A 26881-nucleotide genomic window follows, 5' to 3' on the forward strand; every position below is an offset into this window, starting at 1 on the left:
TGGATGGGTTCACTTTCAATAACACTTGGACCTTCATTCGAGATTTCAACTTCAGCCTCTTGTCCAACTCTCTCTAGATCATCTTCTCCTTGGATAGTACCTCCAAAGGTAAACCCATTTGCTTCAGACGCAACTGTGGTCCATAGTTTGTCCAGATCAACTTGCTTTGCTTTTCCTTTTTCTTCAAAGCTGGGTCTGTACATACTATCATCCATGTCTTCACTGTTGATTTTAAATTATTTGATCATTTTCTCAAGATCAAATAACCATTTAGGACCATCAGTATTGTTGAACTGGTTTTCATTGAAGATAATGTCAGACGATTCAATCACCACCATGTGCTCTTACACATAGACTCTATAAGCTTTTGAGTGAGATGAGTAGCCCACAAAGAAACATTCTAGTGATTTGGACTGGAATTTTTTCAAGTAATCCTTTGTGTTCAAGAGTGAGCATTTGCATCCAAAAGGCTTCAAGAACTTCACATAAGGTTTTCTGTTGTAGAGAATTTCATATGGTGTCTTGTTTTGAGCCTTGTTGAGTAGAATCCTGTTCTGCACATAACATGCAGTGTTTATTGCTTCTGCCTAGAAAGTAACAGGCATGTTGGCATGAGCAATCATGGTCCTTGCAGCTTCAATTAAAGTTCTATTTCTCCTTTCTGCAACACCATTTTGTTCAAGGGTTCTAGGAGCACTATACTGCTGGAAAATACCCTTAGAAGTGCAGAATTCACTCATAGTCTCATTCTTGAATTCTAACCCATTATCACTTCTAATCACTTTCACTTTCTTCTCAAGTTGATTTTCCATCTTCAAAACATAAGCCTTGAGTAACTCTGGAGTCTCATCCTTGCTTCCCATGAAAAAGACCCATGTAAACCTTGAAAAATCATCAGTTATTACTAGGCAGTATCTCTTCTTTCCAACACTTGGAACACTCATTGGACCAAACAAGTCCATGTGAAGTAGTTCCAAAACCTCATCAATTGTGTTCAGCAGTTTGCTCTTGTGTGAGGATTTGTGTTGTTTTCCTTTAAGGCAAGATGTGCATTTGTCTTCCAGCTTGAACTCTCTTGTGGGAAGACCAACAACATGTTCACCTTTCACTAGCTTGTTCATGTTCTTCAAATTTACATGACACATCTTCCTAAGCCATAAAACAGATTCATTCTCAGTTGCCTTTGATACAAAGCATGAACCACCTCTTGAAGTTGCAGGATTCAATCTCAGTTCATAGAGATTGCCATTTCTTGGAGCCATCATCGTAATCATTTCTGTTGGTATCACAAACTCTGGCTTCAAAATCAGGCAATGTTCATCATTAAAGGCAACCTTATATCCTTTGTCACAAACTTGAGAAATGCTCAGCAGATTGTACTATAGTCCTTCAACATGTAGAACATTTTCAAAGGATACTTTGCCATTCGTGAGTGTTCCCCTGCCAACAATTTTTCCTCCATTTTCATCACTCCCAAATGCAACTGGTCCCTCATACTTCTTCACATAATCTATTAATGCAGACTTGTCACATGCCATGTGCCTTGAACATCCACTGTCCATATACTATAAATCATTTTTGCTCATGGACTGATCCTGCACACACACAAAAGAAATCAGTTTGATTCTGAGTTACAAACTCCATCAGTTTGTAATTCAGAGAAAGTGGAGGATGTATCAGAAGTTGAAATTTGAACTGGTGATGGATCTTCATACACAACTTCACACTCATCATCAGTGTCTAATCTGATCCAATGTGCACTGCAGACACTGTAAAGCTTCCATCAACTTCCTCCATCACCTTATCCTTCCCACCTTCTACTTCTTTCTTTATTTTCCACTAAAATCCTCTTGGTTCAAATCCTTGTTTTAATAGGAACTTCTTATCACCATTAAGAACACCTGATCTCTTCTTAGCCTTTTCTTCATTTGGAGATCTTCTGTTATTGTCTGTTGTTTTCAGGATTCAATCATCTTCTTTAAGCTTCAAATTTGCTTTGAGTCTTTGGTCCAACACAGACTGATAGTTCTTCTCTTCAAATGGATTTTTTATTCCCTTCAAGTATCTCTCATACATTTCTTTGTAGCTTTTCATATCATAGCCACTAACCACATCTGGAATTTCAAAACTATCCTCAAGAATCCAGCAAGAGTCAGTGTGATGCCCATATGCATCACATTTTGTGCAGAACACTTTAGCAAAGTTTCCCAAATCCTCAAGAAGTTTCTTGTCCTTGATCTTATCACTTGTTTAGGGAAATCAAACCCTAAAGATGTTTTTGAGTACAAAGTGTTAGAAAAGTCCATCTTGATTGGCTTGCTGAGATCAATTGGTTGGGAACATTTTTCTTTAACAAAAACAATCTTCTTCAGCTTAGATGGCAATTGTGAAGAACTTTCCTCTTGTTCTTTTGAACATCTTCTTCTTGGAGAATAGTCCACATCACCCACATCAAATAATTCATGATTAGAGAAAATTGGGTAGATAGGTGGAAGACTTTGATCATAAGAGAATTTGCTTTGTGTTTTTGTTCTCTTCTTGATGGCTGGTGGTAATCTAGCACATATATCAAATGGAACATGCTCTCTTCTCATTTTCTCATGATGCTCTCTCACCTTTGATGTCATAGGTGGTAGAAGAGGAATTTTGTCACCTTTCTTCTCCTTTGCTCCTTTCTTCTTCTTCCTCTTTGATGACTGAGAGCTTCCACAGCTACAATTGCTTTCTTCACTGGAGTATTCACTCCACTTCTTTTTCTCTCCTTGATGCTGGTCATCCACCACAGTTTCTTGCTTGTCAGCCTTTTTCATTACAAATTCTCCATTCTGATCTACCATCACATCATCATATTGCTTGATAAATTCTGGCTTATCATCAAACACATTTTTAAACTGTTTGAGATACTCATTTCTGCTCTCTTTATCAACTTTAAATGGGTAACTATCACAGAACGGGGGTGGAATCTTCTTGTACTTCTCTTATTCAGTCATCTTTTCAACATGCCCAACAATGTTTCCAGTAGAGACTAGGTTTTTTAAAAACTCAATTTCAATCAACAAATCAGCATTCTTGAGTTTCTCTTCAGCAAACATCTTCTTCAGTCCTTCTATCTCAATTCTCATTCTGGATTGAGCTTGATATGCTACCATGCAATCATCCTCCAAACCTTTGATTTGACTTTCATATGTAGCCTCACTTTCAGCATACACATTTAGAAAGACGTCCTTCCTACCACATTCAGTTTTCCATTTTCCATCCTCCTGATTTAATTTTTCAATTTTAGCAAGAAGATCAGAAATAGAAGTATTAGAATGTACCTGAGTGGTTGAAGATTCAGCCTTCTCATTAATTTTGGCCATGAATGCAACATTTGCTCTTTCCATCTCAGCAGCATGATTACTCCAGTCAAACTCTCCATCCTGAGCCTTCCTTGCAACGGCCACATTCCCTTGATCTCTTTGCTGGTTCACACCATTTAGAGATGGTCTGCTTTGATTTGAATGAACCTGCATTTTATTAGTTCTCTGAGGTTGAAATGTTTGTTGCTGGGTTCTATTCTGATTTTGATAGGGATTTTGATTGGCATTTGAGTCCTTTGCTGCTGAAAGTTTTGATTCTGATTCTGATAGAACTGACTTTGATTGAGTTGATTTCCAAACTGTCTTGGCATGTTGCACTCTCTTGCAAAGTGTCCAGGTTGTTGACAGTTATAACAGATGGCCTTGGATTTGTCAAATCCAATTCTTTCATTTGGTCCATTGAAACTATTTCTGCCAGTTCTGTTATACAACCTTTTACTTCTTACTGCCAACATGGCCGCTTGCCATTTGATATCCATATCTTCTAAATCATCAGCATCAATTTGTTCTAAGACTTCTTGCACGATGCTTGTGTTTATCAGATTCTTGGCCACAAAGGCATGATAAGACTCAGTAAACATTGAGAGCAAGGCCTGATAGTCTGTTCCTTAAGTCTGGTTGTGAAATGCAAAATTTGATTGCCCGTTTCTAGTAGATGGATGGTCATCTTCAATCAGTTTCACATTGAATCTTGACTGATTGTTACATGAGGAGTGTGCATCTGATGGTTCCTCAACAATAGGCGGTTGATTCTTGACAGAGAGGTTGCCCATGGGTGCCACAAGTGCATTGTTCATTTGGAAGCTTGGCTTGTCCTCTCGAATCATGTGATTCTCTATCATTTCATGTTCAGCAGCCTTGAGGAAGGCAATCACATCATCTAGTTTGAAGGTAGGAAACTTGCCTTTTCCTTTATGAACTTGCTTGCAGTATACCATTCCCCAGATAGAGATGATAAAAGCTTCTTGTTAACTCAAAGTTGGAAATCTGCAAATCAGTGGTCCTTATTTCATTTATAATGGTCATGAACCTTTGTAACACTGACTTTAGACTGTCTCCTTCCTTAAACTTGAACCTGTCCAACTGCTGCTTCAGTCAATCTTTCTTTATGTCTCTTAACTCAGTATTACCTTCAAACATTTCAATCACTGCATCATACATATCCTTAGCATTCTTATGATGATTTACAGTGGTTAGAATCTCCCATGAAAGTCCCAACTTCAGCATGGACAGTGCTTTGTCATCCCTCTTTTATATTCTTAGATCTACCGCAGCACTGTTATTTGGAGCGGCTGAAGGAGTGTAATTCCCTTCAGTAATAGCCATCCAATGTTCTGGATCGTTGTAGTTCACAGCAGCCTCAAACAACACCTTCCACATTATGAAGTTCTCTTGTCCAAGTAATCTTGGAATCTTGTTGGTTGAAACTTCTTGATCTTCCATTTTATCAGATCTGATGTTATCAATAGCAGTGCATAGTTAATCTTCACTTTTCTTCACAAACCTTCAGTCCCGTGGTCTTTAGTGAGCTTACTCAAGCTCTGATACCACTTGTTAGGACCGTCTTTCGGGTGCAACCATAGCAAAGGTTTGACAAGAACACACCGACTTAATTACTCAAAGACCGATTGAGTATCCCGGCAGAATCAGGATATTCAATGATTGAGAATGAAAGCCTGTGGAGAATTAGCAAACACAAAAAAATAAATGATATTCGGTAAATACTATTTCAACGACAAAGATTCACTATATTAAATGATACGTCAATGATACAGTGAATGGAATGTCTAGGGTTTTGTGTGACGGCGGCTTTTGATATTCGTCTGCAAAGATTGTCAGTATGCGTGCCAAAAAACCGTCTCCTAGTCGTACCCTAGGATGTCTATATATAGACCCTAACATTCCATGTGCACGTCCTATACATTACATAATGAAAGATAAATCTAATACAAGTGTTTCAGACCTCGAGCAAGGTATATACCTTGCTCGAGCAAGCTACCTATACAAGGTGTGCTCGGAGAGTGTCATCGAGCATACTTTACTTAGAATATATTCACTTTCGGAGAATACATATTCTCTTCGAGTAAGCTTCATTCCTCTTGACTTGTTCAAACTTTGCTCGAATAAGTCCATCGAGCAAGCTCATTCTTCTTGATGTCTTCAGCTTTTCTTATTCAGCAATCTTTATCATGCTCGGATGTAAATCTTGCTCGGTAACTGAACTGTGCTCGAAGTCTTTGCTTTGATTCACGTGGCATCCTCTTATTGCATCCATGCTCGTCCCCATGTGCTCGATCATCATGTGCTCGTAACACTTGGCTGGAACTTGTATGATCAAGCTGTTTGCTCGATTGGCAATCCATGCTCGATAGAAGAATACCCTTGCTCGTTGAAGTGTAGCTTGCTCGAAGCCTTCAACATTTAGAAGAATCAACCATTTAAGGTTCAGAACCTTGCTCGAAGAAGTAAAAACCATGCTCGATCGTCTGGGCTTGCTCGAATTCCATACTTAGCCGTTTTCTGAGGAGGTTGAGAAGATTCCAATCTTCCATATCAAAAATCCGACCCAACAATCTCCCCCTAGATTGGAAAAAGCTCAGATGCACCAAAACATACCTGCACAGAGTTACACATGTATCAGATTTCTAGATACATCATTTAAGAACGTGTCATTTCATTACATAATTGGAATTTTGCCACATAGGCATTACACACTAAATTTTTACAACTCAAACAAAATACAAAGATAAACAAAATTAAAAATAAATCATCCATTAGCTCCATTCTGTTATCTTCTTCCTCTGTTCTTGGCTTCAGCCCTTTCTTTCAATTTCTTCACATATGCAGCTCTTTGCTTCAGCATGTCAAGTTCAGAGGAGTCAGAGGCATCACTTGGGAATCTTGCATCAATCAAATCTTGTAAATCTTGTGGATGCATATAATGCAGATCATCATCCTCCCTTATGACTGCAATAGGTATCCCTGACTCATTTCTCAAAGTGGTCGAGTCATCATTTTGATTGTACGTTATGTATGTGATTCTTCCAAATTGTTGCACTCTTGAGTTGGGTTCCTTCATCACTTCTCTCGTAGCCAAGCACTCTTTTAAGGTCTTCCTTTTCTGATGAGAGCTGCTTGCTAGAGTTCTTTGTTTCTTTGATTTAGAGAGGGAAAGCTCGGATATGTGAACTTCACTTATTCTCTTCCTCCTCTTCTCTTTTTCTGCATGGCTCCTTATCTCTCTCTTCTTTTGCTGTAGAAATGGGAATCCCTTTTCTGCTTAATCCTTTAAAAAGTTTGAGAGATCATTCCTCAGTCGACCAGATGGTTGACTTCTTACTTGATTGTCATATAAATTCAGCTCAACCATCTTGGTCAGTTGTTTTTCTGAAAAGTTTCTCAAATCATCTTTGAAGATGATGAGATGTTCTGTTTCATCTTCAGTCACAACCCTTAATGTCTTTGATCTTCTATCAAAATAGAGATGTGTGGGCAAATTCAAGTTTCTTGGCTGCACAGGCCTCACACTCTCTGACCTCTGGGTTCTGCTTGAGCACCCCATTTCAACTTTCTTAATCTTATCAAGACCCTCTTCAATATACCATCTTTTTATTGTATCTTCAGTTTGCATTAACAGTCTTGACATTTTTACTCCCTTGTTGTGGAGGGCATTCATCATTTCTGCATGAACTTCTTGTTCTGCCGTCCTCCTGTCTTCTTGCAATTTCCTCTGTGTTTCAAGATACATCCTCTGCTCTCTGTGATATATTTCCATTAGTTCAGCAAGAGGCATGTTCTGAAACTGTTCTTCTGATATCCCTTTCTCCATCACAACCTTCTTTAACATCTCTACCCTCTGAGGGTCCTCAAACCATCTCTTTGCTTCTGTATCTTTCTTTTCTTTTTCCTCCCTTTCCTTCTGTAATCTCAGGTTTAACTCGTGCTCTCTTTCAAACTTTTCTCGACTTTCTTGATCTTTGTGAGAGTCTTTAATTTGTTGAATTCTTCTTTTCAGCTCTTTAGGAGAGAGATTTATCAGGAAGTTGTAGCTGTAGCCATACAGCTGAAGGAATTTAATGTCCTTATGTTTTGACTTTAAGGATTCATATGCTTCTTCATCCTTTTGGTTCTTTTCAGTTCTTTTCTTGCTACTGTTCTTATGTTTATCACTTATCCATGAATTGTATGATTTTTACGTATTATATCAAACTGTGAGTATCTCACCAGCTATGTTCATAGTTGACTTTATTTTATACATATGTTACAGGTGTAAAGATACGAGGATGAAAGTTAGAAGACACATAGCATGCCTATAGGATAATCAAAGAACAACTTATCATTTATTTATTTATTTATCTGTTACAACTTGTATCATTTGATAAACTTGTGTAACATGAAGATTTAAATGAAATAATGTTATTATGGTCACCTAATAGTGTCACGTGTGTTTGAGCAATCTGTATGTCACACTTGGGCGTTTTCGCTTTAGCCAGGGTGTTACACATGACCAGGCTGTCACATCCTGTAAAGGCTGGACACGTGTCCATTCAGGCGAACGAGGAATAATCTTGATAGTGACAACTCCACCAATCACCTTTCCTCCACCTTTGGCTATAAATACCAAGAGCATCTCCTTCAGGTATTCATTCACTCCCACAGCCCTTACGTAATTACTTGTATTCGTATCGATTATTCCGATCAGTACTTGTACTTATTCTCACGCTGGAGGGTGGTTATGGGAATTCCCCCCCCCCCACCATGTCCTTCCAGTGACGAGGCTCACGGTGTTCTGTTTTGCAGGCAGTTAGCTCGGATCTGAGTTCCTTGTTATTCAGTAGTCTCACATCTGGGGTAAACATAGGTTCAAACTATCGAGTTCGATCTTGTGTTTCTTCATTGGCGCCATTCAATTTTTTCTTGAGATACGGTCGTTTGGATTTTTTGGAAGTTTTCGTGATCTGAAAGATGAGTCAGAGCCAACAACCGCCTACAGCCACTCCGGTGAGAGTCCAATGCACCGAAATCCTGGACGATTCAGTCCTTGAAGGGTAAACGCAAGTGGAATCTCGCTAGAACAACCGAACTCTGGTCCTGGAAGACAGGATCAGAGAGTTCCCGACATTCGAAGACATTGCACCTCGTCGGAACAACCGAACTCTATTCCTGGAAGACAGGGCCGGAGAGTTCCCAACGTACGAAGAGGTTGAACCTCGCCAGACAACTCAAAACTGGTTCAGAAAGATGGAGCCGGAGACTTTCCTAGACTCGATGATGACGAAACAAGAGTTCGTTACCAAACCAGATCTGGAAGGACTACTCTCACCCTTAACGAGTGATACCAGCAAGAATAAAAGAGGTTGTAAGAGGAGTATGAACGAAGGGTGAAGAACAATCAGTTACAAGCTACCCTGACATACGACTCACCACCTCCGTCGCCACCACAGATGGTTCGACACATTCAAGATCGAGAAATGGATGATGTTTCTTAGTCAGCTGGCCATTCACTCGCGAAAAGCCGTGGAAAGAGTCATCAGACTCAGCGGACCCCGTTCCGTAAGCTCATACACGATAATAGCCATGCTTTCCGAGGACAAAGAGATGTCACTTACCAAGTGGACAGTTATGCAAGTGAGGATAGTCAGGATTATGGTAGGGAAGGCACCAGCCGTCCGCGGACACTAGTGAAGCACACTGATTAATATAGTGATGCTGAGGAAGACTTCACCAAACCTTACCGACCCGCCGCGTTCGTAGAAAAGTCAAAGTTCATTCCGCGGATAGTTACTGCTCCTTTCCCAATAAATGTCAAAATTCCAAGCAACTTGGGAAAGTATAAAGGGATGACTGATCCAAGTGATCACTTGTTAAACTTTACTACAGTTGGCGGAGTGAGTGGCTGGACACTACTGTGTTGGTGTCATATGTTCGCATTAACATTGACTAGAGCGGCAAGAGAATGGTTTGAGAAACTCCTCGACGGTCAAATCAAGAGTTGGGATGATTTGGTGGCCAAGTTCTCACAACACTTTAGCCAGCAGCGCAAGCACACGTGCGACCCCTCGGAGATCCAGAGCGTCGTCCACCGGGACAATGAGTCAATTGAAAATTTTATCACAAGGTTCAACAATGAAAGCTTGAACATTGGTGGAATCAGTGAAGATATGCTGAGGGGGGCATTCAGGAAGAGATGGTATGCCCCGGACATGGGATGGTATCATGCCAGCAGCCAAGGTCTTCGCAGCTACTGAAAAACTGTTAGGACGGGAGAAGTCCAAGCATAATACAAAAACTGAATCCAGGATTAACTAGCCCAAGAAGGAAGAGAGAGGTTCGATCTGCTCCATAATTCAACCCCCAGAAAGCTCTTCCAAACAGTTTGATGCCAGATCTTTAATTGGGCAGAAACAGAAAGACCGAAAAGCAGGGAAGCATGAACAATGGCACTGGACTCCATTGAAGAAGACTCCATCGAAAATCCTGACGACAGAAAACAGTGAGTTCAGGAAGCCTCAGCCATTGACTAGGCGGATGAGCAAGCACTACATGTGTCATGATGACATCGGGCATGACACGAATGAGTATGTGAGCCTAAGAAACAAAATTGAATCTGCCATCAAATCTGGAAAACTTGAACATCTGCTTAAAAACATGCGACAAGGTCCGCGAAAGCACAGAGCTCTCGCAGATAAGGGTCCGCCAAAGAAACAGATCAAAGACTTGGGAAAGTTTACCTTATTCAGGGCGGGCCAACTAGAAGAAACAAGCGGATGGAGGCGGATGATGATGAATGGAAAAGTGAACCAATGGTTTTTCCAAGAGTGAAGGGAGGCCCACGTGTGAAGCAACATCTGATTATCACAACTTTGTTCGGACACTATCGGTCCCGGTACGTCTTCCTTGATACTTGGAGTGCATCCGATATAATGCACGAACAATGTTTCGAGTAGCTGGAAGATGAGGACAAAGCACGATTGAAGCCCGTCCACGCCCCTGTTTCCGGGTTTGGATATGAAGTTATGCATCCTAAGGGGGTCATAACATTTCCAGTCACATTCAGTGACGGAATTCATAGAAGGACTGAGGACGTCGAGTTCCTGGTCCTGCCCGTGAGATCCAAACATGACATCATCCTGGGGCGTGAAGCGATTCGCGACTTCAATGCCAATCCTTCGACGGCGCACGACACTGTCGGCGTGCCCACAAGAACGGGGATAGCCATCATCTGGGTCAACAAACACTGTTACGCGATAGAAGGGTCGAAACCCACGAAAGTCCCCAAGAAGTTGATGCAGACAGAGCCAGACAAATTTGTTGTTAACCCAAGGTACCCTGGATAGACCGTTACCATTAGGGCAACCATTTGAGGGATGGTGCGGGTCTTCTTAAAACAGCTGCTGATCAAGAACGCAGATATTTTCGCTTGGACACCTTTAGACATGACGGGGGTCCAAAGAGAAATATCTGAACATCGGCTAAGGGTCAACCCAGCCTATACGCCAATCGTGTAAAAGAAGAGAAAATGGGGCCTGAAGAAACCAAAGCCATGAACGAGCAAGTGCATGATTTATAACACTCGTGGATCATCCACGAAATTCGATACCAAACTTGGGTTGCTAACCCAGTAATGGTCCCTAAGAATAATGGCTCGTGGCTCATGTACATAGATTTCAAGGATCTGAACAAGGCATGCCTATTGTTATCCACTCCCGGAAATTAATCTAAAAGTCGATGTGGTGGCACCCTTAAGGTTCAAGTGCTTCCTGGATGCCTACAAAGGATATCATCATATACGAATGGCCGCCTGCGATGAGTATAATACAGCTTTCCGTACTGACCAAGGCACTTTTTGCTACAAAATGATGCCATTTGGTCTGAAGAACGCGGTAGCCACATACCAACGTCTGATGGATAACACATTCCGGGAACAGATTGGGAAAAATCTGGAAGTCTACATGGATGACCTAGTCATCAAAAGCATGGAGGAAGACCAAATGCTGAGAGATATCGAAGATGTCTTCTCCACGCTAAGAAATATCAACATGAAGCTGAATCCTTCGAAATGCTCCTTCGGCATGGAAGAGGGTAAGTTCCTCGGGGTGATTGTGACAGGGGAAGGGTTCAAAGCAAACCCAGACAAGGTCCAGTCGATTGCCAGGACGCCTTCCACATCCTCGTTAAAGGAGGTCCAAATGCTGAAAGGTAGACTGGTAGCCTTAAACAGATTCCTAACGAATCCTGCTGCCAAGTCTTACCCCTTCGTGTCCAAGCTACGAAACTTCCTGAATAAGGCACATTTCAAATGGACACCGGAGGTAGAGAAAGCATTCCTAGAGATGAAGAGTTGTCTTATAGAGCTTCCAACATTAGCTGCACCCCAGGAAGGAGAACCTCTCACGCTGTACCTATCCGCGTCCGATATTGCGATTGGGGCAGTTCTTTTAACAGATCGGAAGACCGTGCAAACGCCAATATACTATGTCAGGAGAACACTGGCAGATGCTGAAACCCGATATTCAATGCTGGAAAAGTTAGTAATGGCATTAGTATACACAGCGCGAAGGTTGAAAAGATACTTTCAAGGCCACCCCATACACGTGCTAACCGACTATAAGTTGAAGAGTGTATTGGCAAAACCTGAGCTATCCGGGATATTGGCTAAGTGGGCATCAAAATAGGCGAGCACTCGATAGAGTATAAACCTAGACCCGCGATTAAGGGCCAGGTCTTGGCAGACTTTGTCATAGAAGTACCGACTGAAAAAAATCCAGGAATGCCTGTATGAACAACAACCCCCAACCCCGTCGGATGAAAGTCAAAAATGGACTTTGTTCATAGACGGAGTGTCTAGCGGAGAAGGCTCAGGCGCAGGCCTGAAGTTAATTAATCCAGACGACCGAGAGTTCACATATGCCATCAAGCTGAACTTCAAGAGTACAAATAACGAAACAGAGTATGAAGCATTCTTGGCTGGTCTACAGAGAGCAAAGAAACTTGGCGTCAAGTTTTTGGAAGCCTGGGTAGATTCAATACGCATCACGGGCCAGGTCTAAGGGACTTACGAAGTAAAGAACGATGTAAAGGCTTCGTACCTGTCCCAGGCTAAAGACCACATGCCGCAATTCACTTCTTGCAAAGTCATTCATATAAAGAGAAGTGAAAATCGGCGTGCGGATGCATTGAGCAAATTAGCATCTACCAGATTCAAACACATGGGTAGAGACATGAGAATTGAGGTCCTAGACAGCCCATTCATACCTCAACACCAGGTCATGGTCATCCAAACAGGAACATGTTCTTGGATGACACCCATTATAGAGTATTTGTCCTCTGGCGCTTTACCAGAAGACAAAGTTGAAGCGCGAAAGATTTGCCACAAAGCATTGTGCTACCAAGTTCATGAAGGCATACTATTCCGAAAATCCTTCCTTGGTCCATTACTCAGATGCGTAGACGTGGAAGATGCCAACTACGTAATGAAACAAGTCCATGGTGGTATCCAAGATAATGAATGTTGGGTACTACTGGCCAGGCATGCATGTGGACGCGGTCAAAGAAATCCAGAAGTGTGGTGCTTGCCAGAGACACGCACCACAAATGCTGCGACTCCAAACAAATTAGTCCTAGTGATTTCGGCATGGCCATTACAGAAATGGGCCATAGACATCATGGGACCATTCCCCGAAGCACATGGGTGGGTGAAGTTCATGCTAGTCTCAATCGATTATTTTACCAAGTGGGTGGAGGCCAAACCGTTGGCTCATATCACGACATCGAACGTCAAAAAATTCCTGTTGGAATTTATTATCTGCCGCTTTGGTCTCCCTCAACGCTGGTTAGCAACAACGGCACCCAAATTGCCGACAAAGGCCTCCAAGAATGGTTGTCCGGACTGCACATGAACCAAGTATCCACGTCGGTAGCCCATCCACAAGCCAACGGGCAAATAGAACGGGCTAATCAAAGTATTAAGGAAGGCATAAAAGCCCGGTTGGGAACCAAGTGAACGTGATGGGTAGACGAGTAGCCCCATGAGCTGTGGGCACACAGAACCAACAAGAAAACAAGCATCTCAGAAACCCCGTTCAGCCTAACTTACGACACGGAAGCAATGATTCCTGCCAAAATCGGTGTCCCATCCGAAAGGATGCTCCTAATCGAAGATAATGAGAAAGAATTTCGGTTAAATCTAGACCTTCTGGAAGAAAGAAGGATAGTTGGCAGCCATACATGAAAGCAAATACATGTGTCAACTCCAAAAATACTATGATGCACGGGTCAAGATATGTGAATATAACAAAGGGGACTACGTTTTCCTGAATAACGAGGTATCAAACGCTGAGTTACCAGGAAAGTTAGCTCCCACATGGGAGGGTCCCTACAATATTGATGAAGTACTGGGAAAAGACGCGTACAAGTTGAAGAAATTAGATGGGATGCCAAATCCCAGAACATGGAACGTTGCGCAACTAAAGAGATGTTATATTTAGACATGTAATTATCTTTTGGGCCTGCATGCCTGATTCGGCCCGCGTGCCAATTTACTGGCCTGCGTGCCATGATTCCCGGGCAACAGACTTGGGCGTAACCATCTCTTGCGCCTTCCTTATCAACAGCAGATAACCTGCTAGGATCACTCTTGGCAGGAGGCGTGTCCAAGAGGATAACAGTGTCTGCAGAGAAAAGTCAAGGCTTGTCACAAAATCAGCTAACACCCACAACTACATGAAGAATTAGCTTTAAAGAATGCCTAGCGTGCCTCGTGAACGGATAGTAACCCGGTCGCGAAGGCGGGTCCTCATCATCCACGGAGGGGAAGCAAGAAGAGAAGGGTCCGAACCCTTGACCCCACCACCCACCACCTCAGGAACACCAGAGGAAGAAGCTTCCTTCCTTGTGCGACCAAAAGCTGTAAAAAGGCTAAGTGTTAAATGAGAAAGGTTGCAAAAAGATAAATATGGAAAAATTCTATGTGTCGCATATAAACCCTCGAAGACCAAAGCTTCCTGGCAGGTCCTCTGCGGGAACAAAAAATGGTCCTTGGTTTTGTCAATGATCGGGAGATCCTTCTTATCTTGAGCGACAAGTTGCATTGTCCCAGGCACCTCATTAACCACGACGGACAAAATGGCCCCTCAGCTGTACACAAAAAGTCAACATAAGACACCCAGATAAACATTTGGAAGAAATCAGTATACTTACTTCCATTTGGGTTTCAGAAATATGGCACATCATTTGGATTAGGCCACAGACGGCTCATCCCATCCCTCACAAGGGCTGCCTCAGGGATAGGACGCATTGGCGTCGCAGTGCGGGTTAACTTGTCGTACGACTCATGCCTCTCCGGACGATAAACGAAAGGCATGGCAAGCAAGTGTTGATCCGCTGAACGCCAGTACATGGATAGCGGAACCACATCCTTCTGAATCCAAAAAAATTTGCTTAACCATAGGGGATCCAAGAGAGGCACGTCCAGGGCAACTGCCTTCTTATCGGTGGGTAGGCAAATGTACCACCCGCACTTGCAGTGCATCTTATAAAAAATTGAGAATTTATCAATCAAAGAACGAGGCCATGCACCCTACAACAAAACTCAAAGTGGCACATGCGCATCACTGCTGATGAATGAAGCTGGGAAAGATGAAGCATGTTTCTAGCAATAAGTTTACCCATCAACCGGTTAATCGAACATCAAAGATTCCCCGAAGAAAAATTTTAAGCATAAATGGCCATCTTCCTCGTCGGAGGTCGATTGGTCGTAGAACCCGGAGCTGGGAACTCTGGTTCCCACTCAGGAGCAATACCATAAACGTTAACGACGTTCTGGAAACTTCTTTCATCCTAATCGACGTCGACTTGATCTATGGTCTGGAACACGGTCAAAGAAATCATATAATAGGCCAGAAACTGATTTGAACGAGCTATGGTAAATGTCAGAAGATCAACGATGAGGAATTTATTTCACAAGAACGGGCTGTGATGAATCAATTAGCACAAGTTATGATGAATACAAGAAGTCTGGCAATAATGAAATAGATTTCTTAAACACGTTAAAGAAGAAAATAAAGGGCCATGGGGTACTTATACTTATCGCATTTAATAGGGTGAACATTAAAAAGTAACCATAAGCCAATGATATTGTGACAGTGGGAAGATAAAAAGTTCGAAATTTAAAATCCCGATGCACAGCTGTCAACAACTTACAGACCTGTCACATCCTACCTTTGTGCTGAACAGTCCTGTCACGTCAGCCACCAAAAATACCAGGCATATTCCTAGTCACATAGTAATGAGACAAACTAAATATTTGGAACTAAAACGCCATGCATTCAAATTACAAAAAGGAGCAGAAAAGAGACAAGTCTTAGTATACGCGGGCGACAGCCGCGGACGATGAAAGCATCCACAACTGACACATGCGGTTAAACGGGAAGAAGGTAGACAAACAAGTTCAAAGCACATTAATTCAAGAAAGATAGCAAATACAGTAAAACACTAGAATGATAATTCCATTTCATTACAAAATGTTTACAATACAAGAAGACCAGAATAGCAATTACACAAAGTTTCTAAATTCCTAATCCACCTTGGAAGCTTCCGCCTAGGCGAGTAGTTCATTGACATGGAGCCTTAAGTTGCCAACACAGCATTCATCGTGATGATGCTCCTCAATGTACTTTAGGATGTCAAAGGAGAGATCCTCAAAGGAGTCAAGATCAGCATTATACTCAAGGAATAACCTTCTTCAAAGCCGGCCCGCCCGCGAGTAGCTAACAAGAAGATTGGCAAGGCATTCCCCAACCTCTGGCCCATCCTTAATAAACCTGACAACCTGACGAAACAAATGAAAGCTCAACACGCCATTTTAAAAAGGAAAAAGGAAGAAAACGGTGACCTGGGTATTTACCTTGGGAAAGCCAAACTTGAGAAGCCAATGCCTCTCATCAGTTGCAGCCTCGTTTGCCTTCTGCAAACCATCATTCTCCAAAGAGAGAGAGGAGAGGCGCTTATCCTTCACCTTCAGCTTAGCCTGGAGCCTCTGGATCTCCTCGTCCTGGGCGGATAGGGACCTATCCTGGGCAAAGACTTGATCCTCTAATCGTTTGTTTTTGTCTTTGATTGTTTGGAGGGCAACGTCATTCTCCCAAGTTTCTGCCCGTGCAGCATCCTTGGCTTTCTCAGCCTCCTTCATGCGGCGGGTGGCGTGTGCCAGATCCCTTTCCCAGGTGGCCCACCCTTCGAGCATCTCACGCCCAGTTGACAACACGTTAGCTAAATAATAGCTAAGAGTTTGTGCCAAGCTTTCCTGGGTATGAGAGCGAATGCGGTCACGCTCGGCCGGGGGGAGGCAGTGCTTAAAGAACTCTAGGCACACACGCAAGTCAGAGAACAGCGTGTCGTTGCCCAGGTTCCAAGAGGGGTGGAAAGTAGAAGAACCCTCCGGTTAAAGATTCGAAGATGAAGGTTGAGAAGTGGACCCTATCTCCCCCCCCACCGTAGAAACAGGAAGATCTTTAGATGTATCCTTTGGAGCCACAACTTCCGTTTCCACCACTACCACCTGGGGATGCACACTCGCATCTTCAACACCCTAAGTTTGTCGCACAGAGTAAGGTGGCGACGGCGGGCAGTGCTTAAAGAACTCTAGGCACACACGCGAGTCAGAGAACAGCGTGTCGTTGCCCAGGTTCCAAGAGGGGTGGAAAGTAGAAGAACCCTCCTGTTAAAGATTCGCAGATGAAGGTTGCGAAGTGGACCCTACCTCCCCCCCCCCCCCCCCCCCGTAGAAACAGGAAGATCTTTAGATGTATCCTTTGGAGCCACAACTTCCGTTTCCGCCACTACCACCTGGGGAGGCAGTGCTTAAAGAACTCTAGGCACACACGCGAGTCAGAGAACAGCGTGTCGTTGCCCAGGTTCCAAGAGGGGTGGAAAGTAGAAGAACCCTCCTGTTAAAGATTCGAAGATGAAGGTTGAGAAGTGGACCCTACCTCCCCCCCCCCCCCCCCCGTAGAAACAGGAAGATCTTTAGATGTATCCTTTGGAGCCACAACTTCCGTTTCCACCACTACCACCTGGGGATGCACACTCGCATCTTCAACACCCTAAGTTTGTCGCACAGAGTAAGGTGGCGACGGCGGGCGAGGAGCAACGATCGTTACTAATCCAAAAGTCCACAAACAAAAAATTAGTAATGCTTGTAGAACAAAATGAAAAGATAGAGATCAAATACCTACATGCTCCTCAACAGTCGTCACCCGGACCCGATCACGGAGACGGGTCAACTTCAGCTTCTTGGGGTCAGGTTCCCCCAACATATTTAGACGCCTCCCTACCAGCGGGATCACGGGAAGTTTTAGACGCCTCCCCTTTAGCGGGATCCTCGACATCCTTAGTTGCCTCCCCACCAGTGGGATCAGAGACATTGGAATCCTTGCTATGTCCGGATGCACCAGCAGTATCAGCGTTCCTCTTTTTGCGGAAGACGAGATCTACAGTAGCACGCAGAACCCCCGCATGAAAACTTTCTAGAGGACTGGACAGTGATCCTTCACTAGAAGAATCCTCGCTAGAAGAAAGGATGATCTTCCCATCCAGATGCATAATGGTAAGAGGTCGAGGGTTCAGGATATACACACCTTGGGCCACAGCAGATGCATTGACCTCAAGCTCAGTCCGCCCGCGGATACGGAAGATGAAGTTTCCCTTCATCTTCTCAAGAATGGGCACCTACAGATGCTCCAGCGGGAGCCGGTACATGTTCCTAACAACCGTGGGAACAAGGAATTCAAAAATTTTGTGCTCTCCTGAAACAATGGTAAGTTAAAAAAAGAGAGAGAAGAAAGAAGAAAGATTAACGATTACTTACCCCCATCATCCCTAGTGAAGTACGAAACCTTATTAGGGTATGGCCAAAAGTGGCTCATCCCCACCTGCACCAACGTTGACTCTGGAATAAGGCCCATTGGAGTAAGAGTCCGCATAAGAGTGGTGTACCACTCCTGGCCTTCCACGTTTGCAATTGGAAGGTTGGTAAACTTACAAACCAGGGAGCGGTGAACCATGACGTTCGGAATAATGTCCGCGTTGATCCAGATGAATTTATTCTTCCACTCATGTGCACTCTGCGAGGGGCCAGTCCCTAGAGCCTCCTTCAAGAAAAAAACTGAACTAGCTCTCGTGGACCTGGATCTTGTAAATCGCAAGGAAGCGATCCACAGACGGTTCCACCCCCAAGGCCCGACAACAGAACTCAAAATGGCGAAGCCTCGTGAGTCCAAATGGATGAATCTGATATATATGAATCTCAGTTGCATCAGGAAAACTGCCCAGAAATTTCGTGCTGGGCAACCGGAAATTACCGATAGTAAAGAACTCCCCATGGAGGGCGATCTTGCTGGCCGGAGGTTTATCAGCCGTAGAACTTGAAGAAGGAAGCTCCGGCTCCCACTCCGGTGCTAATCCATAGAGATGGGTAATGTCCTCGAAATCGGCCATTTTCCAGTTAATGTGGATGTTCTCCACATCACCCTTGGCATCTTGTTTCCCCTTAGTACCCTCTTTCTGTCCACCAGCCATTATATGAAATATCAGATCACAAGTCCGATTGACGAAAGGAAGAGAAAAAAATGGAGAAGATAATAAGTTTGCAAGTAAACAGGAAAGTGAAACGCTTCCCCCTTTATATACACATCGCAATTAATGCAGGAAGAGGGATACAGCTCACTTTCGACAGTCGTCTAGTCAGATGGTGACACGTTAGGTGGGAACTGACAAAAAACAAAATGGTTTTGAATAAGCCGCCCAAAATTACGTGCAAGCACCTTGAGTACCACCATTTACAAGACTCAGACTGAAGACGTCACGTCTCAGACGACGAAACAGTACTCCCAGTCCAAAAAGCAACAGGAATTCGCGGAACAACAAACCCAACCAACACCAAAGGGTCAGAGAAGTGAGTCCTTAATTCCACCTGCGACATCGCATCACGAAAGCAACAATGGACTGGGTGGACTTATAGAGGTAGGGTAGTAAAACTACCCACGGATCCCTATTACAACCCATGGATTACCAACGAGCATCCGCGAGAGGAACTGGGGAACCAGAACGCCTGCAGTTATGATAGCAAGGCAAAGACTAAAACGTCACCCGCAGTTCTGAAGACACGCTTCGCGGGACTCCATCATAACCCGCGGATTACCAATGAGCATCCGCGGGAGGAACCCGCAAGCCACACAAGGGACTCATCATACACATGATCACCACTTGATATTGAAGAGCGGTTGTAACCAACTACTTCTAGAAGATTCTCTACCCCCCATAGCGACATCGACCAATGGAAAGATGACACCTGGACACGTAATGGCCATCCCATGACGTGCACAGATAATGACCATCCCATAACCGTGACCACGCTGTCATATCCAGTAAAGGCTCGATACGTGTTCATTCAGGCGAAGGAGGAATAATCTTGATAGTGACAACTCCACCAATCACCTTTCCCCCACCTTCGGCTATAAATACCAAGATCATCTCCTTCAGGTATTCATTCACTCCCACACACCATACGCAATTACTTGTATTCTTATCGATTATTCCGATCAGTACTTGTACTTATTTTCACGCCAGAGGGTGGTTACGGGAAGACCCCCCACTGTGTTCTTCCCGTGACGAAGCTCACGGTATTCTATTTTGTAGGCAGTTAGCTCGGATCTGACTTCGTTGTTATTCAATAGACTCACATCTGGGGTAAACGTAGGTTCGGACTATCCAGTTCGATCTTGTGTTTATTCAATATGTCTTAAAAATAATAAGAAATATACAATATATTAATAATCACACTAATAAGAATTGAAAATCAAAGGTTTTGATTACTAAAAGAAACGATTACAAACAGGCCGGATTCAAGATGGCCAAGGTCTCCAAGGAAAACAGACTATGATATTATTTTTTGAATGAATGAAAACAAAGAAAGATGACAACTTATTTCTATTGCAGGGAATGCTGAAATTACTCCTTCAATTACTGAGATAGCTCCATCCCATTTAAATCATTTCCTAAATTGTTGAAACTATTTTCTCTAGTTTAAATCCTTCCCTAACTTGCTGAAAATCCCTTTTGTAATTTAAATCATTCCAGCTGGGTTGAATGGGTCCCAGATGTGACCAAGTACCCACTGGAGCTGCTCCAAATATGCAGCTGGGTCAACCCGTTTCTTCTTTCTAGAATAAACTTTAAGTGGGGTTGTATCATTACTTCCAGCCCGGTAAAACGCCTTGTCCTCAAAGAGAAAGGAAGGAAATTGAGCTACCAACAGGTCATAATTCTCCCAAGTTGCTTCCTTTACAGGTATATTGCAACAAGAAATCAGCAATTCCAAAACCGGCTCATCAGCTTCCTGCACCCAGCGATGAGCGACAAATGAGTTGGGTTGTAGGTCCATTTCCCAGTCGTTAGTGACTGGCAAGGGAGGAAGTGGGGCTGATGTGAGTTGGCCCCTAGCCGGTTTAAGCATGGATACGTGAAAAACTGGATGGATGCGAGCATCAGGAGGTAACTCTAGCTCATAAGCAACTGGACCGATAATTCGTTTAATGGGATAAGGTCCAAAGAATCTAGGAGAAAGTTTTTCGCATCGACTTTTAGCCAAACTTTTCTGTCTGTACGGCTGGATTTTGAGAATGACCTGATCACCAACCTGAAACAGGAGCTCCCGCCGTTTAGCATTTGCTTGGTTCTTCATACGGTCCTAGAATTTCTTAAGGTTGTTGTGCAAGGCTTTCAGCATATTGTCTCGATCCATCAATTGATGTTCCAACTCTACATTCATAGTCTCACCGGTTACATATGGAAAGAGCGTGGGGGGTTCGCGACCATAAACAACCAAAAATGGTGTTGTACCCATGGCTGTGTGGTAGCCGGTGTTGTAGGAATACTCGGCCCAAGATAAAAAAAAAACTCCATTTACTAGGCTGTTCTTGAGAAAAACAACAAAGATATGCCTCCAAACATCGATTTAGAACTTCTGTTTGACCTTCAGTTTGGGGGTGATAACTAGTGCTCATGCGTAATTTGGTCTGACTCAAACGGAATAGCTCCTACCAGAAATTGCTAAGGAAGATAACGTCTCGGTCCGATACAATGGAACGAGGAATCCCATGTAACCTCACGATTTCTTTCCAAAAACAGCCACCACCCCTTTAGCTGTAAAAGGGTGACAGAGGCAAAAAGAGAGCATATTTGCTGAGTCGATCAACAACCACCAGGATGGTATCAAAATGGTTGGACTTCGGTAACCCCACAATGAAATCCAATGATAGGTCTTCCCAAATTTAACTCGGAATCGGTAGTGGCTGAAGTAAACCGGCTGGAGAGAGGGTCTCGTACTTGTTCTTTTGGCAAATCAAACACCGTTGAACATAAGTTCGAACATCTTGTTTTAAGTGTGGCCAAAAGAATTTAGTGGCAACATGCTTTAGTGTCTTCAAAAACCCCCCATATCCAGCAATCGAGGTGGCATGAGCTTCATAGAGAATAGAATCTCGAAGGGCACAAACAGCTGGAATAACTATTCTGCCCTTGTATAGTAAAGTTTGTCCCACCAACGAAATCCCGAGACACGAAGACGGATCAATAGCCAATTGTTGCAAGATGTCACTAGTGTAAGGGTCAATCTTTAACCCCCCATGTATAGCTGTCAAATCTGGGCAAAATGAGACCATGAGAGTTAAAAATTCGTGAGAATGAGGACGTTGGGATAACGCATCAGCACCACGATTCTCTTTGCCAGCTCGATGAATGTTAGAAAAATCATAAGGCATCAGTTTTAATAGAAGACGCTGCTGTTAGGTGGTTGTAATCTTTTGTTCCAAAGCGTGTAGTTGTCTGTTCGGATGAAAAAATGATGACCCAGCAGGTAATGGCTCCATTTTTGAACATCCAAGACCAAAGCAAGTAATTCCCGATCGTATGCTGATTTTAGCCGATTGGACGGTGAGAATCCCTTGCTAAAATAGGCGACCGGATGGTCATTCTGAGTAAGAATAGCACCGACGCCGTCTGATGAGGCATCACACTCCACTGTAAATGGTTGTGAGAAATCTGGTAGTTTGAGAACCGGTGCTGATAATAGGGCTTGCTTTAACCTGTTGAAGGCACGCAAGGCATCGTTCGACCATACAAATCCATCTTTTTTTGTTAGAGCCGTGAGGGGTCTAGCAATTAGACCGTTGTGGCGAACAAACCTACGGTAATACCCCGTGAGACCCAAAAATCCTCGAACTTCTTTCACATTATTTGGCATAGGCCACGATTGAACTACTGTAATATTTTCTTGGTCAACGTGGAACCCATTTGAAGAAATAACATGCCCCAAAAACAAAACTTGATTTTGATCAAAACAACACTTAGTCAATTTCACGAAAAGCTGGTGATGATGGAGTAATTCCAGTGCTTGCTCGAGGTGCAAAACATGTTGGTCCATCGAAGGACTGTAGATTAATATATCATCAAAGAAAACCAGAATAAATCAACGTAAATAAGGCCGTAATAGGTCGTTCATGACAACCTGGAATGCGGAAGGGCTTTTGTTAGGCCAAAAGGCATAACCTTGAATTCGTAATGCCCGAAATGAGTTCTAAAGGTTGTTTTGGCTGTCTTGCACATTGACCCGAATTTGATAATACCCCGAACGTAAATCAAGCTTAGAGAATATTGTCGCACCATTCAATTCATCAAGAAGTTCCTAAATATTAGGAATGGGGTACTTTTCAGCAACTGTAATCTTGTTTAAAGCGCGGTAATCGACACACATCCTCTAAGACTTGTCCTTCTTTTTAAGTAAGAGGACGGGGCTTGAGAATGGATTGTTACTTGGCTGAATAAACCCCGCACTTAACAATTGTTCCACTTGTTTCTCGATCTCTGATTTTTGGGAATATGGGTAACGGTACGGTCTGATGTTGGGGGGAGATGAGTTGGGTAGTAAGGGAATCAAGTGATAAGTGGATCAGAATGGTGGGAGGGATTGAGGTTCCTCGAATATCTTCTGGTACTTAGTGATCAAGGGCTGCAAGGGAGTCGGAATCTCGGAATAGTTGGGGTTTCAATGGCCAAGTGTTGGAAGCTAGCTGATTTTTGTGGGCCAAAAGTGATCCCCTGCAATTTATATTTTTGACCATTCAACGTAAAAATTAGGAACATTTTGTTCCAGTTAGCTTGAACGGTTTTCAAAGTAGATAACCATTGAATTCCCATTACCAAATCTACTCCTCCAATTGAAAAAAGGATAAAAGTTGCCAGTCAATTGGAGAGAAACATCCTTGCATATTTGGTTGCATTTAATAACATCCCCATTCCCAATTTGTACCCCAAAAGGTGTTACAACTTCGGTGGCTAATTTGAGTTCACGGACCAAAGTATCAGAGATAAAATTGTGGGTAGAACTACTATCATTAAGAATAAGTACCTCTATTGTGAAGAGGGTACCATGAATATTCATAGTAATAGTGTGGGACTAACCAAAAATCGCATGAAGACTGATTTCAGCTAATTCTTCAGGCGTGTTGTTGGATTCTTCAACTACAGGTTGGTCTCCGATTTCATTTGTGTTTCAAACAGTTTTAAAGTACCAGTTTTACAGCGGTGACCTAGGCTATACTTGTCCCCGCATCTGAAACATTCCCCCTTTAAGATCTTGTTTTTTCTTTCAGCATCAGAGATGCGGGTGGGAGGCCTTTGAGGGGCTGTTGTGGGATTTGGGGTTACCACCGAAGCAGAGAATTTGGTTTTGGTTGCATAGGATCTGGTGGATGGGGACCAACTAGAACCCTTTCCTGATTGAGTGCTACTCAGCTTGGACTCGTACTCTAAGGCCAAACTCATGGCCTTATAAACCGTTCGTGGCTTATGAATACGAGCATCAGTCTTCAATTCTTCTTTGATCCTGTTAAGAAACACCCCTAATAAGCAGTGTTCAGGCCAGTTCGTTACCCGTGTTGAACGTTTCGCGAACTCCTTTCGGTACTCTTGTAAGGTGCCGGTTTGTTTTATACTACAAAGGTATTCATCAGGGTTTTGGAATTCAGCCGGACCAAAATTCTTTTGTAAAGCATGTACAAACTCCTCCCAAAAAGACATATCCTGATCTGTAGGTAACCAGGAGTACAGATCTAGAGCGTCCCCCTTTAGGTGCGTAGATGCAACATCAACCTAGTATACATATATATAGGGAGAGTTCAAATGAAAATCACTCTTTAACTTAAAAACTATGAAAACTCCTTTTGACCAATCACAACATTTTCTCCTTTTTTAAAATTTTTTATGCTAGGATTGCTTTAGTGATTTGAAATAAATCTATCTATAAATGCATATCCTTACTTTAGTTCATCTTCAGTTTAATGAAATTATTTGCAGAAGTTAAAAGTTATATCCAATCAAACTAATTCATCTTCTTTCATTTTTCATATTAATTTTTTTTGTTTTTATAACAGTTTGATGTAGCAGACCCTTGTTATTGAGCCGAATTTAATTTTCAGAACCATAATATTGCCGATGGGCTTTTGTTTACTATTCGCCGTATAGATGCGCTCGGTACCGGTCGGTACCGGTACCGAAAATACCGATCCCGAAAATCGCCAAATCTTGGTACCACCGGTACTGATACGGTAGGTACCGTCCCGGTACCGTACCAATCCCGAAACTCAAAACTTTGGTACTGATTCGGTACCAAATTGGTACTTGTACCAGTTCGGTACCGGTACCAAATATCAAATGCTCATCCCTAATTCAACGTAGTCTTAACTACATATATGTATCAATTTATTTTTGGTTATTTTATATATACATAACCATTTTTTTTCATATATTTAATATTTATTAGATGATACTAGGTTAGAGCCCGTGTGATACACGGGCTGATAATAAAACAAAACCAACCAAAGATAAATGGTTTCGTAACAAGCCTACTAGCAAGAAGATGAGAAGAGAATTAGGGAGAGAATAAGTTTATATTATTAATTGGTGTGTAATACAATGAAATACCGATATGTATTTATAAGGGGTGGAAAACTTAATGAACAAGCTAAACTATATTTAGTAGGTGATAATCATAATAAAAACACAATAATATCTATATTTATAATACTCCCCCTTGATTATCAACTATATACGCTTTATGCTACCTCATTAAAAACCTTGCCAGGAAAACCAAGTGGGACAAAGGCTAAGGGAAAAAGAGTGCAGCGCGTATTTTCTCCCCCTGATGAGAATCAGTTAAGTTCCTTGAGTCGACGCATACCGATCCCATGAACCAGTTTCTTAAATGTTGAGGTCGGGAGTGATTTGGTAAACAAATCTGCTAAATTATCACTAGAACGAACTTGTTGGACGATAACATCTCCACTCTTTTGCAAATCGTGTGTGAAAAAGAACTTTGGCAAAATATGCTTGGTTCTGTCACCTTTGATATAGCCATTCTTAAGTTGAGCAATGCATGCCGTGTTATCTTTGTGTAAAACCGTCGGCCCTTCTTCTTTGGAAGAAATACCACAAGATCCACGAATATATTGTATTTCCCTCCTTAACCAAAAACATTCTTGACTAGCATCATAGATTGCTATTATTTCTGCGTGATTAGATGAAGTAGCTGTGATTGTCTGCTTTACTGAAGGCCATGAAATTGCAGTACCTCCATATGTGAACAAATATCCAGTTTGAGATCGACCTGTATGAGGATCAGAAAAATAACCTGCATTTGCAAAACCAACCAAACATGTTTACGATTGGTTAGTGAAATTAAAACCCATATCTTTTGTACCTTGGAGATATCGAAATATTTGTTTGACCCCATTCCAATGTCTCCTGGTCGGGCATGAACTATATCTTGCTAATAAGTTCAAAGAAAACGATATATCCGGTCGTGTATGGCTAGCAAGAAACATTAGTGCACTAATTGCACTTAGACATGGTACTTCTGGACCAGGAATTTCTTCTCCATCTCCTGGAGGTCAGAATGGGTCTTTCTCAACATCTAGTGCCCCTTACGACCATCGGAGTACTTAATGGATGTGATTTCTCCATATAAAATCTTTTGAGTAATTTTTCTATGCAATTTTCTTGGTGCACCAGGATCCCATCATTAAGATGTTTAATTTGTAATCCAAGAGAAAACTTTGTCTTTCCAAGATCTTTCAATTCAAATTCTTGTTTCATGCATTCAATTGTCTTTTGGAGCTCCCCCGGAGTTCCAATTATATTCAAGTCATCGACATATACAGCAATTATGACATATTCAGATTCTAACCTCTTTATAAAAATACATAAACATATTGAATCATTTTTATAACCTTCTTGCAACAAATATTCAATAAGGCGATTATACCACATACCCCCAGATTGTTTTATTCCATATAAAGATCTGTTTAATTTAATTGATAGATGTTCTCGAGAACTAGATTTATATGATGTTGGCAATTTGAATCCTTCCGAAAGTTTCATGTAAATATCGGTATCAAGTGAGCTATAGA

At 42.5% G+C, this 26881-nt stretch overlaps 2 protein-coding genes and 1 pseudogene across 2 annotated transcripts; all 3 read right to left on the bottom strand.

The window, feature by feature from the left end:
* Positions 1-20481: 20481 nt before the first annotated feature.
* Positions 20482-21099, bottom strand: LOC143570856 (uncharacterized). The gene has a single exon (XM_077056399.1). It carries the CDS (start codon positions 21097-21099, stop codon positions 20482-20484), a length of 618 nt encoding a protein of 205 aa, XP_076912514.1.
* Positions 21100-22182: 1083 nt separating this feature from the next.
* LOC143570877 (putative mitochondrial protein AtMg00860 pseudogene) lies at positions 22183-22839 on the bottom strand (annotated as a pseudogene).
* Positions 22840-25624: 2785 nt separating this feature from the next.
* Positions 25625-26296, bottom strand: LOC143570885 (secreted RxLR effector protein 161-like). The gene is made up of 2 exons (XM_077056413.1): positions 26173-26296; positions 25625-26103 (listed from the first exon to the last, which is right to left on the bottom strand). The coding sequence occupies exons 1-2, from the start codon at positions 26294-26296 to the stop codon at positions 25625-25627; spliced, it is 603 nt and encodes a 200-aa protein (XP_076912528.1).
* Positions 26297-26881: the final 585 nt, after the last annotated feature.

This window comes from Bidens hawaiensis, unplaced genomic scaffold (genome assembly GCF_021521415.1).
Source record: "Bidens hawaiensis isolate Kalapana, Puna unplaced genomic scaffold, B.hawaiensis_p1.1 tig00001299_1, whole genome shotgun sequence".
Lineage (NCBI taxonomy): Eukaryota > Viridiplantae > Streptophyta > Magnoliopsida > Asterales > Asteraceae > Bidens > Bidens hawaiensis.

Bases quoted from the DNA above. Each gene is read 5' to 3' on its own strand.
- LOC143570856 (XM_077056399.1), bottom strand. From the start codon at position 21,099: ATGAAGAACCAAGCAAATGCTAAACGGCGGGAGCTCCTGTTTCAGGTT.
- LOC143570885 (XM_077056413.1), bottom strand. From the start codon at position 26,296: ATGTTTCTTGCTAGCCATACACGACCGGATATATCGTTTTCTTTGAAC. The intron at 26,104-26,172 runs GTACAAAAGATA...TTGCAAATGCAG, and splicing joins AATATTTCGATATCTCCAAG to GTTATTTTTCTGATCCTCAT.